This window comes from Labeo rohita, unplaced genomic scaffold (assembly GCF_022985175.1).
Source record: "Labeo rohita strain BAU-BD-2019 unplaced genomic scaffold, IGBB_LRoh.1.0 scaffold_232, whole genome shotgun sequence".
NCBI classification, from domain to species: Eukaryota; Metazoa; Chordata; class Actinopteri; order Cypriniformes; family Cyprinidae; genus Labeo; species Labeo rohita.
Window position 1 is genome coordinate 15,079 of NW_026128572.1, and position 13,975 is coordinate 29,053.

Genomic DNA, 13,975 nt, shown 5'->3' on the forward strand with positions numbered 1-13,975 from the left:
TGCTAGAAAATCAAATCAAGTCATTAGTTAATAGTTGTCACTTCAGAATTTACTTTAAAAAACTCAAAAAAAATAAATAAATAAACTCTTAAGTTTTGTTTAACTCTTTCAACAAGATTTTATTAGAATTCTTAAAGGCCACAAATATAATTGAAAATAATTTAGTTATAAAGGTTTTTACTCCACACTGAAGATTTCACTCCATCTCAGTAGGTGGCAGAAATGCACAATATGTTGGTTTGCTAAATCAAAAGAAGAAGAAGGTAAATCTTCACATTTTTCCTGAAACAAAAAAGAAAGTCAGACTTTATTGATAAAAGCAGTAAGACTTGTTTCTTTTTTCCAAATCTTGGGTTTTTTTTTTTTTCTTTCTTTCTTTTTTTTTTTTTTAAATGGAATTATCACATTTAAAATTGCAGTGTATTATTTAGGCATACACGCACGGAAAAAAAAAATTAAGTGATGCACAGAACTAAATATTCGGTCAGAACAGCACACAGAGAGGGTGATCAGCTGATCGGGTGCGTGAAACTAATGTTAGGGACGTGCCGAACGAGGCTGCTTCGAAGCGTTTGATACAGTTCTCTACTCCGCTGGTGGGCGATAAAATTTCTTACACAAAATGTGTCATTCAGATGTTTTGTTCATTGGGGTGTCATTGTAAGGTTTATGTTCTTCATTTTTTTTTACTTAAATCAAACCTAAATAGGGTGTTTAATACGCCAATAAATTAGACCAATGTCATTTTTATTGCACCATATTTGTGTCTTTATAATAGAACACAATCATGCACTGTTAAAAATGCACACATTTTGAAAATTTGGAGAAGTTGTGGATAAATTAGAAGAGATTTTAAATATTATCTCTCTGTCTCCTTTATTATTACAAAAGAAATCAAAACATTTGTTATTTCATCTATATTAGCAAAAAAAAAAAAAAATTCTATTACTCATTGGCTCAATCTGTTAGCAGACATTCTTACACTTGAGAAGTTAACTTCCTCACTCAGGAATAGAATGTCCACTTTTGAAAAAATATGGAGCTCACTCCTGAAGTTCCTGCACTGTTGAATTTGATATAATATGAAAACATATAGCCAAATGTATAGAAAAGTAGGTGTTTTGACATGCATTTTAGGCTTCGATTGATGTTTGTCACAAACATAGTCTTTTGACATATACATGGTTTGTGTGTACACATTTGTCTGTTTTTCCTTTTTGTTCTATATACCATTTATATCTGTAAATTTGTAGCAGTGTAAGTTATTCATGTAATATTGTTTGTTATATGTTCTGTTTTTGGTAAGAAAAACTAATTAAGGAGAAAGAATGCACAAATACAAATGCAAATATTTTTTATATATACACACTGTGTGCAGAATTATTAGGCATGTTGTTATTCTGGTCATATTTTTTTCCAAACACATTTTACCAATTCCAACCCACATCAGTCTTAATAACTACTGTTCATTTTATATTTAATCATTTATATGTGATATATAATTGTCCGTGAAGGCTGGAAGTGAAAAACTCGTTATATTCAGGTGTGCAGAATTATTATGCATGTTTTCTTTTACAAATAAAATGAGCCAAAAAACAGATTTAACCCAGACTGAAAAGACCAAATTATTAAATGCCCATGAGAAGAATGCAATACTAATGCATTACAAGAATTTGCAAAGTTAAGGCTTGACCATTGGACAGAGAAATGCTTGTTGAGTCTGCATGGTCAGAAGAAACAGGTGGAGAAGAAAAGATGCATGTTAACTGCAAAAGAATTAGGAATTAAGGTGAAGAATTAGGTGTGACACCATCAGGAACCGTTTAGTCTCCAGCGCCACCATTTTCCAGAACTGAAACCGACCTGGAGTCTTCAGAAGTGCAATGTGTCAGGTTCTCAGAGACTTTGATGGTAAAAAATCCTAAAAAATGACCCTGACTTAATAAGAATAACAAGCTGATGTGTTGTGAAATACATGAAGACAGTTTTTTTTTTTTTAATAGGCTTTATAGACACATAAGTTGAGAGTGACTCTTGAAGGACGAGCATCACATTCTCTTGTACCTCTGATTCAAGAATTTATCTTCCAAAATCTGGCAGTAAGTTTTGGGAGTTCATTTTAGTCCATCTCTGCAAGTCAGACTTTTCAGGATAGGAGACTAAACATGAACTCCCAAAATGTACTGCCAGATTTTGGAAGATAATTTCTTGAATCAGAGGTACAAGAGGATGTGATGCTTGTCCTTCAAGAGTCACTCTCAACTTATCGGTCTATAAAGCCTATAAAAAAAAAAACTGTCTTCATGTATTTCACAACACGTCAGCTTGTTATTCTTATTAGGTCATTGGTTGAGGAAGGGGTTGAGGAAAGACTTTTATTCTTTTATCAAGGTGTTTTAATTTTCATTCAGACAAGAGCCATTCAATCATTAGTAGTACTTTAACAACGATACACCACATAAAAAAACTTAATGCATGATGACCGATATAATTATAACATTGCACTAAATGAATAGTGGGTACGGGACAGCGCGATCCGCACGCTTTGTACTTGAGCCTGGGGTGATGTGTCAGTGAGGTAATGAAGCTTCATTTTCACAGATCACGTGACATCCTCATTTCAAGCAATGCTTCGGAACACTGTTTCGAAACACTAATGTGTCGATGCTAGGTATCGATCTACCCATCCTTAACTAATTTATCAGTGGCTTTTTGTGCGACAACAAGAATATTGCACACTGGTTTAAATATGTTTTTATAGATTTGGTGTGTCCTAAGATCCTCAGCAACCAGAGTGGCTAAATTTGAATATTGCTCTTAACAGGTACGAAGTGAAGTTGAAGTTATTTGCAAATGATTCAGATGTGTTTTATGTGATTTTAACTTTGACGAGAATATTGTGTATGGGTTGAAATATTTATAATTGTAGATTTTGGTGTGTTTGCTGAGAACCTCAATGACCAGAGTAGTTAGAATGAAATATTGCTGTGTTAACAGGTATGAAATGTATTTGAAGTTATTTTTGAAGGATTCTTGAAGGAGGTTGATTTGGATATGCTTTATGTGATTGGACTTTGTTAATGTTTATATTTTGTGTATTTTTGTGACAGATTGCCATGGTTTTGATTTAATTTGTATTTTTATTTTGAGTTTATTGTTTTTTTTTTATTTTGAATTGATTTGGTTTTCCCTACCTGTGATATGGGGGTTGTAAAGAGTTTTAAAGAATTGGTGTAAATAAAAGAGATATTTATTAAGAGATTAAAGGACTTTGTAGTGAATGTTTGTTCACTACACAACAGAATTTGGTGACGAGGATGGGATCTCTGTTTTCGAGCTCTTTTTTTTTATGAATAATAAAATATTTTGTTGTTGTTTTTTGTTTTATTTTTTTTTTTTTTTTTTTTTTGAGACAAATTAAATCAAAACTGTGGTGAAGACAGAGACTGTGGATACGGGACTGAGGCGGTGGAAACGTGATGGAGGTACTTCTGGAACAAGTAGCAGCTCTGGAGAAGAGACTGGCACAAGAGAAAGAAGAAAAGGACAGATTGGTTGGGGTAAAAAGCAGCCTAACATCAAAGAACATCACTGATTAGCCTAGCCTATTCTAGTGCAAGTGTATGCATTTAACTGCATGTGTGGCCAAGTATGGTGACCCATACTTGGAATTTGTGCTCTGCATTTCACCCATCCAAGTGCACACACAGTAGTGAATAGTGAACACACACACACACACACAATTGTAATGAACAATGTAATGTAAGTTGGGACCTTGAAGGTCCCCCAGCTGAATGTGGAACAGGAAGGTAAGGTTATGAAGTTGTTGGACCAGTATGCCTCTGTTTTTGTGGAAACAGAGGGGGATCTGGGGTATATAGATTTGACTGAACATCAGATTCTACTATTAGATGATGTTCCAGTTTGCCAAAGATATAGGAGATTGTCCCCTAGTCAATATGTGGAAGTTAAGGCTTACATTAAACAACCCTTGGAACAAGATGTAATTAGGAAGAGCTGCAGCCCATATTTATCTCCGATTGTGATTGTAAAGAAGGATGGATCTATTTGGATGTGTGTGGATTATAGGCAATTGAATGCTAAAACAAGAAGAGATGCGTATCCACTGCCCAGGATTGAAGAATCTTTGTATGCTTTGAGTGGAGCCTGCTGGTTTTCCACTTTGGACCTTGCAAGTGGGTATAATCAGTTGGCAGTGGCCGAAAAGGATAAACAAGAGAGCTATTTGTACAACATTTGGCCTGTTTGAATATAATCATCTCCCGTATGGTCTATCCAGTGGTCCAAGTACCTTTCAATGCCTGATGGAACGCATATTCAGTGATGAAAGTTTTCAGTCAGTGCTTTCATATTTGAATGATGTGATGGTATTTTCATCAACAGTAGAGCAACATTTGGAGAGATTGGAAAGAGTTCTGCAACAATTTCAACATTATGGTCTTAAGGTTAATCTGAGCAAATGCTAAGGTTCGCTACCTAGGTCATGTCATTTTTAGCGAGGGAGTGGCGACAGATCCTGAGAAGATTCAAGCTGTGGCAGAATGGACAAGACCTCAGACAGAAAAAGGGCTTCAATCTTTTTTTTAGGATTTGCAAGCTACTATAAACATTGTGTTCAAGTATTTGCTAACATCGCTGAACCATTACATCAGTTGGTGGCCGCTGGGAAGGCTCAGAAGGGTAAGAAACAAAGCATACTTAACCAGTGAACAGTTTCATACCAAGTGTGGAGAAGCATTTTTAAGGGTTGAAGAAGAAATTAACATTGGCTCCTGTGTTATCTTATGCTTGCTTTACTAAGCCTTTTGTCTTGGATATAGATGCCAACCACACAGGACTCGGAGCAGTGTTGTTTCAAGAGGACGGGGTAAGCTGCGGCCAGTTGCCTATGCCAGTAGTGGTCTAAAGGAATCAGAGTGTAATATGGATAATTGCAGTACAATGAAATTGGAATTTCTTGTCCTTAAGTGGGCGGTAACCAAGAAATTTTGAGATTATTTAATTGCGAATAAGTTTACAGTCTTTACAGATAATAATCCACTGATCCATGTGAAGACCACTAAACTGGGGGCTGTGGAGCAGCGCTGGGCATCGCAGCTGGCCATTTTTAAATTTTTAAATCGTGTATCATCCTGGTAGGAAGAACGGAAATGCAGATGCTTTGTCCCGACAAAAGTTCATCTGAAGAGAGCAGCAGGTGGGGCTAGAGAAAATAGTCTCCACAACGACAGTGAATGCTATTTCTGTTTTTCCTTAATTCACGGTAGCCATACCCACAGCTGATCAGAGGGCATTAACAGGTGCAACAGTCCTGGTTAAGGAGTGGAATCATCGATACGATGTTCCAGCTCTGATTCATTCTGATCAGGGTCGGTGCTTTGAGGTGGAGATCGTGCAGCAATTGTGTAAAGTGTATGGTATACAGAAGAGCTGAACTACAGCATTTCACACCCATGGTAATGGGCAGTGTAAGTGTTTTAATAGAACATTGCATGATCTTCTCCGGGCCCTTTCCTGGGAGAAGCAATTGAGACAGTCAACGGAAATGTCACTGACTTGATGCATTATCACGAAAGTGATTTTCAGTATTTGCATGTTTGTCCAGAAGGCCACTTGAAAGCCGAAGGGTTCTCTTTCACTTAAGTTCTATCACAATTCTGTTATTGATACACACATGCTCATCTTTGCAACTATTCATGTAAATGCAATCGGTTTTGTCTTAAGTAAACCTGAACAGCTGGGAGAAATACTGATGCTTAAAATTATTTGATCTGTGAGTCAGATCTTAAAGCGACAGCAGCGTAAACCTGCAGCCGCAGACTGCGTTATAAATGTTAATCAAACAACAAAATAAAAAGAGAAAATCACTCACTGTTCTTGACTAAATCACATTAACTTTTATAAGAATCATCTTTAATGTATACAGTGAAGATTTTGCAGTGATTTATTTAGTGATAGTAGGCTATCTGAAAAACTTTTTTAAACTTTTTTAAAAATAATTTTTCCCTTACATCTTTGCGGCAATAGTTTTTATGGGTCCAAAACCACCCTGCGTGTGTAATAATTAATCCTAACTTAATGTAATTTATTATAATTAATGTAACTATAAATGCATTCAAAATAAAACCGGTGTGAGTTGGCTGTTACTTATGGAAAGTATATGTAGGACTTTTATAGCCTACACAGTGTGTGCTGCTGTAAAGACTAGGTTTATCCCTCACAACCTCACTTTCATCCAAGACAAAAAATTCAAAATGACCTCTCTCAAGTCTAACCATTTGTTATATAAAACCCAAAACACACACAGCCACATTCAGAGATAAGAGGTACATTTTCTGCTCTTAAGGTCCCATTCACCAAGATACCTACTCCTTTACCCCCATGTCAAGGAATAGGCAGGATTTAGTTGCGGGTTCAACAGTGACTTTATTTGAACAAGTGTGCAGGAAAAACGTGGACCGCTTCAGCAGACAGTCTGTGATAAATAGAGTTTCCAATCTCCTGGGAGGGATGGAAGCAGTGGCCGGCTTGTAACTATAATTAAATTTGGAAGTCAGAACTTAAGGACTTTTGGAAGACAGAAAGGGATAAACCATAACAGTCTGACAAGAGACGGAGAAACACAGAGAGCTATAAGGGAAGGTGATAACAAGCTAAATGAGAACCCGGTGTGAGCCAAAGAGCTACCAAGCAAGAAAACAAGGGGGGCGGAGAAAAATCACGTGGACAACAGCACAAACACACAACAGCAAAGACACAGTTGATCAGACCCGAGACCTGACAGTACCCCCTCTCCCAAGAGCACCACCCGGCACCCCAGGAGCAGGCTCATCTTGTCGCCGACGGAATTCCTCGATCAATGAATGGTCCAGAATGTCTCAGGAAGCCATGCATCTCTCCTCTGGACCATAGCCCTCCCAGTCCACGAGATACTGACATCCGCTGCCACGGCGTCACTCACTGAGTAATCTCTTAGCCGTATAGGTAGGAGAGCCATCCACAAGATGAGGGGGGGTGGGGGGCAGGACGATCGCCGGCAGGATTAAGGGGAGAGGAAAACACAGGTTTAACCCTGAAGACATGAAACACAGGGTGAACCCGACCAAGAGGAGGAGGGAGCTTGAGTCTGACAGCCAGCGGATTAACCACCTTGGTGATGCAGTATGGCCCAATGAATCTGGATGCCAGCTTACGAGAAGGCGCCCGGAGAGGCAGATCCTTGGTAGAAAGCCATACCCCCTGACCACATACATAGGTCGGAGAAGAAGACCGGTGGCAATCGGCTGCTGCTTTGGTTTGTCCTGAGGTTCGGCCCAGAACCCCCCTGACCTTCTCCCAGGTGCAGCAGCTACGCTGAACAAAAGCCAGGGCATATGGAACCACAGCATCAGGTTCCTGTGATGGAAACAGAGGCGGTTTATAACCCATAGAACATTCACATGGGGACATACCTGAAGCCGCCACCAGAAGGGAGTTGTGGGCGTACTCGATCCAAGAGAGTTGTTGGCACCAGGAACTTGGATTATTGGATGTCAGACACCCGAGCATTCTTTCGAGATCCTGGTTGGCTCACTAGCACTGCCCACTGGTCAGAGGGTGGACACCTGAAGACTGACTTGCAGAGGTCCTGATCTATCTACAAAATTATTTCCAAAACTGGGAGGCGAACTGAGGACCCCTATCAGAAACCACGTCAACCGGCAAACCATGGAGATGGAAGACATGATCCACCATCAGCTGGGCGGTCTCCCAGGCAGAGGGTAATTTGAGCAAGGGAATGAAATGAACGGCTTTGGAGAAGCGATCCACCACATTGTTGACCTTCCAGGGGGGAAGCCCAGAGATGCCCTGAAGTCCTTCAGTGGGGTCATACGTCCAAGCTGGTGTGCCATCCAGGGATTCGGGGGAAATTTGTTGGCCAATCGGCAGCGTTTTTGGTGGCCTACATTGGCCATGGATGTCAGACAGTTTGTGTTGACCTGCCCTACTTGCGCTCAGTGTAAGCAAGTGAATTACCCCCTGCTGGTCTGCTCCATCCTCTTCCCATTCCTTCTCGTCCTTGGTCATACATCGAACTGTCAACACGAACTGTCTGACATCCATGGCCAATGTAGGCCACCAAAAAACGCTGCCGAATGGCCAACAAATTTCCCCCGAATCCCTGGATGGCACACCAGCTTGGACATATGACCCCACTGAAGGACTTCAGGGCGCAGCGCAGCCGGCACAAACAACCTGCCCACTGGGCACTCCTCTGGCACTTGCACCCCTCGATACCCCAGGAGAGAGCCCCGACCACCACCGCCTCAGGGAGGATGGCTTCGGCCAAAATCTCCCCCTCTGGTGCCCCGAACAGGTGCGAAAGAGCATTGGGCTTGACATTTTTGGACCCAGGCCGGTACGAGAGGGTAAAGTTAAACCGGCCAAAGAAGAGTGCCCAGCGGGCCTGGTGCGAGCTCAGCCTCTTGGCTGAACAGATATACTCGAGATTCTTATGATCCATCCAGACCAAGAAGGGCTGCACTGACCCCTCCAACCAGTGACGCCACGTGCCCGAAGCCAATCTCACCACCAACAATTCTCTGTTGCCAATGTCGTAGTTACGTTCTGCAGGCCTGAGGCGGCGAGAGAAGAATGGCAGAGATAAAACGGGACTTTAAGATATCAAAGGCTAACTGAGCCTCCTGGTTCCACCTGAAGGACACCTTAGTGGAGGTTAACGCAGTGAGCGGTGCAGCGATCGGACAAAAATTCCTGATGTACCGCTGATAAAAATTGGCAAAACCCGAGGAAACGCTGCAGAGCCTTGCGGGAGTCGGGGACAAGCCACTTAGTGACAGCTTCTATTTTAGCTGGGTCTAGTTTGATCCCCTTGGAAGAAATTTTGTGGCCAAGGAATGTAACTGACTTGGTGTGGAATTCGCACTTCTCCGCCTTGACAAACAATTGGTTCTCTAATAGGTGCTGGAGGACCTGTCTAACATGCTGGGTGTGTAATTGGAGAAAAAATTAGAATGTCATCCAAATACATAGAGACAAATTGATTGATCATGTCACCCAGGATGTTATTGACGAGACCCTGAAAGACGGCCGGAGCATTGGTAAGACCAAAGGGAAGAACCAGATACTCATAGTGTCCCGAGGGGTTGTTAAAAACCGTCTTCCACTTATCCCCCTCCCGAATACGCACCAGATGGTAGGCGTTGCGGAGGTCTAATTTGGTGAAGACCCGAGCTCCCTGCAACATTTCAAAAGCAGAAGGTAGGGGATACCTGTTCTGTACAGTAATGTCATTCAAACCTCTGTAATCAATACAGGGCACAGGGAGCAGTCTTCTGAACAAAGAAAAACCCAGCGCCGGTGGTAGAGGAGGAATGATGAATGAGCCCACCATGCAACGATTCACGTATATACTTGTCCATGGGCTCCCTCTCAGGGCCAGAAAGTGAATACAGTCGACCCCTAGGCGGAGAAGTGCCTGGGAGGAGATCTATGGTACAGTCGTAGGGGTGATGCGGTGGGAGCGAGGTGGTCTGGGACTTGCTAAAGACAGAGCAAAGATTGTAGTAATCCGCTGGGACACCGGTCAGGTCAGGAGGGTTCACCTGCAAAACACAAGACACAGAGACAGGAGGAAGGACAGCACCTAAACAAGACACGTGACAAGACTGGCTCCAGAATAATATAACATTATTGGCCCAGTTGACATGCCGGTTGTGCTATAGTAGCCACAGATGTCCTAAAATCAGAGAAGCCTTAAGAGAATCAATAATAAATAGTTCTATATCTTCTCGGTGCAACAAAGACCCGACACCCCACCCTTGAATTTAAACATTTATAATAATGATGAACAGTCAAGTCCCGCCCTATAATGTTTCACATTCTAAAACATGTTTTACTCTGAAATATGTCACATTACATAGATAGACTTCTGTTACAGGACTTTTTTTTGTTTGATAAGTTTGCTAAGCAGAGCAGGACACTAATTATGAGATGTTGTGATAACAAAAATAAAAATGGCAAGATCCAGTAGAGATTTGCTTTTCTTAAATTTCAATTGACATTTTATTTTTCTAGTTGTAAAGTTTGAAAACAGGGATGCCCAAACTCGGCCCTGGTCCTCGGTTTAGCTCCAACTTGCCTCAACACACCTGCCAGGGGGTTTCTAGTATGCCTAGTAAGAGCTTGATTAGCTGGTTCAGGTGTGTCTAATTGGCCCTCCAGGACCGAGTCTGAGCACCCCTGGGTTAAAACTGACAAACAGTAGTGTTTCCTTGGACTCGGACTCGGCCCATTTTGGACTCAGACTCGTCTTGGACTCAATTGGTTAAAGTCTCGGACTCGGCTTAGGTGGACTTGAACCAAACATTACCTCCTCCCTTGATCTCAAAATCCGCATGGTTAGTGAGCATCAGCTTGCCTGTCTGCCCCGCCGGAGACTTGGGTTCGAGTCCCGCTCAGCACGGGGTGGTTAGGAATGGAGAGATTGCATAAGCGTGTGTGTTTAGAATGTTATTGTACTGATACACTTACAGTGGTTCTTCATTTGGCAGTAGATTATTTTGAATTTATTTGAGGTTATGTTGAAACACAAAAGTTACATGAAATATAATATGCAATAAAACTTATTTGTTCTCACAGAGCGTCATTATGGTGAAATGCTGTGGTCTGGTGTCTGAGAAAAATGTGCCAGGTATAAATTCTCCACTTCCTCCTTATAATTACAGCTTTAACTGTGTATAAATCTGCTTAATTATCAAGAGTGAATTTTCTCAAGTGTAGATATTCTGAAAAGTGTGTTAAGATGTTTGTGTAGATCTTCTGAAGAGAGTGTTGAGATGTTTGTGTGTTTGTTTAGATCTCCTGAAGAGAGTGTTGAGATGTTTGTGTGTTTCTTTTAGTTCCTCTGAAGAGCATCTCGGTGCAGCTGCAGATTCGGGATCACGTGGCCTCCGTCAGTTCCAGTCTGCAGTATGTCAATGAGGAGGAGCGTCCGCTGGAGGCCGTTTTCGTCTTCCCGCTGCCTGCTGATGCTGCCGTCTGCCACTTCAGTGCCAGGATCGGAGAGCAAGAGATTGTGGCGGAGGTGCAAGACAGGCGGAGTGTGAGTCTAAACACACTTGTGTTTTATCTGTGTTGTGTTTTATCTATGGCAGGTGTTTGATTCCTGCTCTGTCCCATCCCTAATCGAACACATCTGTGAACTGGAGCTAAACTCTGGAGGACAGTGGCCCTCCACAACCGGAGTTGCCCATTCTTGCCCCATGTCAGCTGGAATAACAGTACGTTAGGTTGTTCTGGTCTTGTGGTTATGGGTGTGTTTGTCTCTCACAGGCACGAGATCAGTATGATGATGCTGTGAGTTCAGGTCAGCAGGTGTTTCTGCTGGAAGAGAGTGACGAGAGTCCGGATGTGTTCAGACTGAATGTCGGCTGTTTGTCTCCGGGTCAGACTGCCGTCATCTCTATCGTCTACGTCATCGAGCTCAGCGTTCAGGCTGACAACGCACTGCGCTTCTGTCTGCCGGCTGTACTCAACCCACGATACAAACCAGCAGGTGATCTTTACCTGATTTCAGCAAACAACACACATTGAGATCATTATCACATGTAGGCCACAATTAGGTCACATATAGTTACATGACATATTTTGATAAAAACAATTCTTCCCAGAATGCATAGTGAATGATGTAGTCAAACCTCTTACTTCCCCAGTCAGTTACACTACCAGTCAAAGGTTTTTGAAAGAAGTCTCTTCTGCTCACCAAGACTGCATTTATTTGATCAAAAATACAGTAAAATTGTGAAATATTTTTACAATTTAAAATAACTGTTTTCTATGTGAATATCTTTTAAAATGTAATTGATTGCTGTCATCAAACCTGAATTTTCAGCATAATTACTTTAGTCCTTCAGTGTCACATGTCCTTCAGAAATCATTCTCAAATGCTGATTTGCTGCTCATTTCTGATTATTATTAGTGTTTTCACTGATACAGGTCAGTTCTGGTTCGGCTGTTGAGCTCTACATTGATTGGTATTATATATTATCTCTGTTTGTCTGTCTGGTTCTTTCAGCTTTAGCTGCCAGTGTTCCAGAAGTTTCCTCAGCATGTGTTATTCCCTACACACTGTCTCTGAGTGTTGATGTGAGATCTTCAGACCGCATCTCCAGACTTGAGTCCAGCTGCCCTCTGGATCCTCTGGAGTTCCTCGATGCACAGCACAGTCACGCCACGGTACAGTGTGTGTATGAGTGTGAGAGTGTGTGTGTACAGTTATCATGCACTTAACATCACCAGAAGCCTGTAATGTGTGTGTAGGTGAATCTGAGTGCTGGTCACCGGTTTGATAAGGATGTCGAGCTGCTTCTGTACTATGAGAACACCCATCAGCCCACTGCTGTGGTGGAGGCCGGAGCAGCTGCAGCTCAGCCAGGTAGATGGTTTTGTTTTACATGAAGTCTGTATGCTGTAAATATACTGATAATATGTGACTTAAAGGGTCAGCTCACCCTAAAATGAACATTAATTCATTGATGCTCATAGGAGCTTTATACTCATGACTGCAATGTAGAATATCTGACATTTTTAGAATTTTTCATGAAGGCAATTATTTGGTGTCCATGTCTGACTAAGCAATTAAAGTCTACTGATTTTGCTCTACAGCAAGAGTAATCATCCTTTCACAGCCCTCTATATACACCACATTTCATTTGCACTATTCACAATTCTTCTTACTGTATTAGAGAGAAAATAAGTGTTGTGGGTCTTTCGTTTGGAGAACTCTGCTAATTCAATAGCCAAGTCAATAGTATTTTAAATTCACTATTTGCACCATAATGAGTATAAATAAATCTTTTTCATGGTGCTTGTGGTTCTGAATGGAATGATCATATTCAGTGTTACTTTTAAAAGTAATGCATTACAATATTGCATTACTTCCTTAAAAAAGTAACTTAGTTACTTTTCATGGAAAGTAATGCATTATGTTACTTTCGCGTTAATGTTTAAATATGGGCAGGGCTTGCTAGTTTGTTTTTAATATTAAAAAGTTCTATTTTTGGCAAATGTAAAAGCTCTTTCACACAAAAAAGTGTAGGGCTTGATGAGTTGTTCAGGTGGTTTGTACAGCGTAACATGGTTCATACTGAATTCAGGCCATTTACACCCTGTTTCAGGTTCTCTGATGGGCGACCCGGCACTCATGATCAGTTTGTACCCAGAGTTCCCTGCGGATGTGACATCGTCACTGGCATCTCAGGGCGAGTTCATTTTTGTGGTCGACAGATCCGGTAGTATGAGCTGCAGGATGCATCATGGGAAAGGCGCACAGATGCGCATCGAAAGCGCAAGAGTAAGATTTAGGATTTCAGATATGACACATTTATTTGAGTGTATTGCAGACTCATCTGCACATGTGTCTCTCTAGGATACGCTGCTGCTGCTGCTGAAGAGTTTGCCAATGGGATGCTACTTCAACATCTATGGATTCGGCTCTCGTTTTGAGTCCTTCTTTCCGTCAGTAACTGGATGTTTAATGTTCTTCAGGAATGACCTCATGTTGTTTAGCTGTGGTTTTGAGAGAGATTGTGGTGTGTTGTTGCAGTCAGAGTGTCGTGTACAGCGAGGAAACGATGGAAGAGGCTCTAAGAAGAGTAAAGAATATGAATGCAGACATCCGCGGCACAAAGATCCTACAGCCACTGAAACACATCTACAGTCAGCCCTGTTACCCAGATCACCCTCGACAGGTACAGCCAAATGTGTTGATCATTTAAACACTCTTTCTGAACATTGGTGAGGTGTTTTTTCTCAGCCTGAGATGTGATTCACTCTTAGCTGTTTGTCTTCACTGATGGAGAGGTGTGGAACACTAAGGAGGTGCTGGATCTGGTGAAGAGTCACGTTCACTCTCACAGGTTTGTTCACTCATCTCAGTCCTCCTCATTTACTC

At 41.5% G+C, this 13,975-nt stretch overlaps 1 protein-coding gene across 1 annotated transcript in view; it reads left to right on the forward strand.

Moving 5' to 3' along the window:
- Positions 1-559: 559 nt before the first annotated feature.
- Positions 560-13,975, forward strand: part of LOC127159596 (von Willebrand factor A domain-containing protein 5A-like) — a 14,191-nt gene continuing 775 nt past the window's right edge. Inside the window, exons 1-11 of the mRNA XM_051102382.1 lie at positions 560-596; positions 3,111-3,560; positions 10,663-10,714; positions 10,923-11,125; positions 11,356-11,578; positions 12,098-12,258; positions 12,343-12,457; positions 13,200-13,375; positions 13,451-13,539; positions 13,628-13,772; positions 13,861-13,940. Of these exons, the coding sequence (XP_050958339.1) occupies positions 3,480-3,560; positions 10,663-10,714; positions 10,923-11,125; positions 11,356-11,578; positions 12,098-12,258; positions 12,343-12,457; positions 13,200-13,375; positions 13,451-13,539; positions 13,628-13,772; positions 13,861-13,940 (1,325 nt within the window). The 5' untranslated portion in view covers positions 560-596; positions 3,111-3,479. The remainder of the gene's footprint in view (positions 597-3,110; positions 3,561-10,662; positions 10,715-10,922; positions 11,126-11,355; positions 11,579-12,097; positions 12,259-12,342; positions 12,458-13,199; positions 13,376-13,450; positions 13,540-13,627; positions 13,773-13,860; positions 13,941-13,975) is intronic.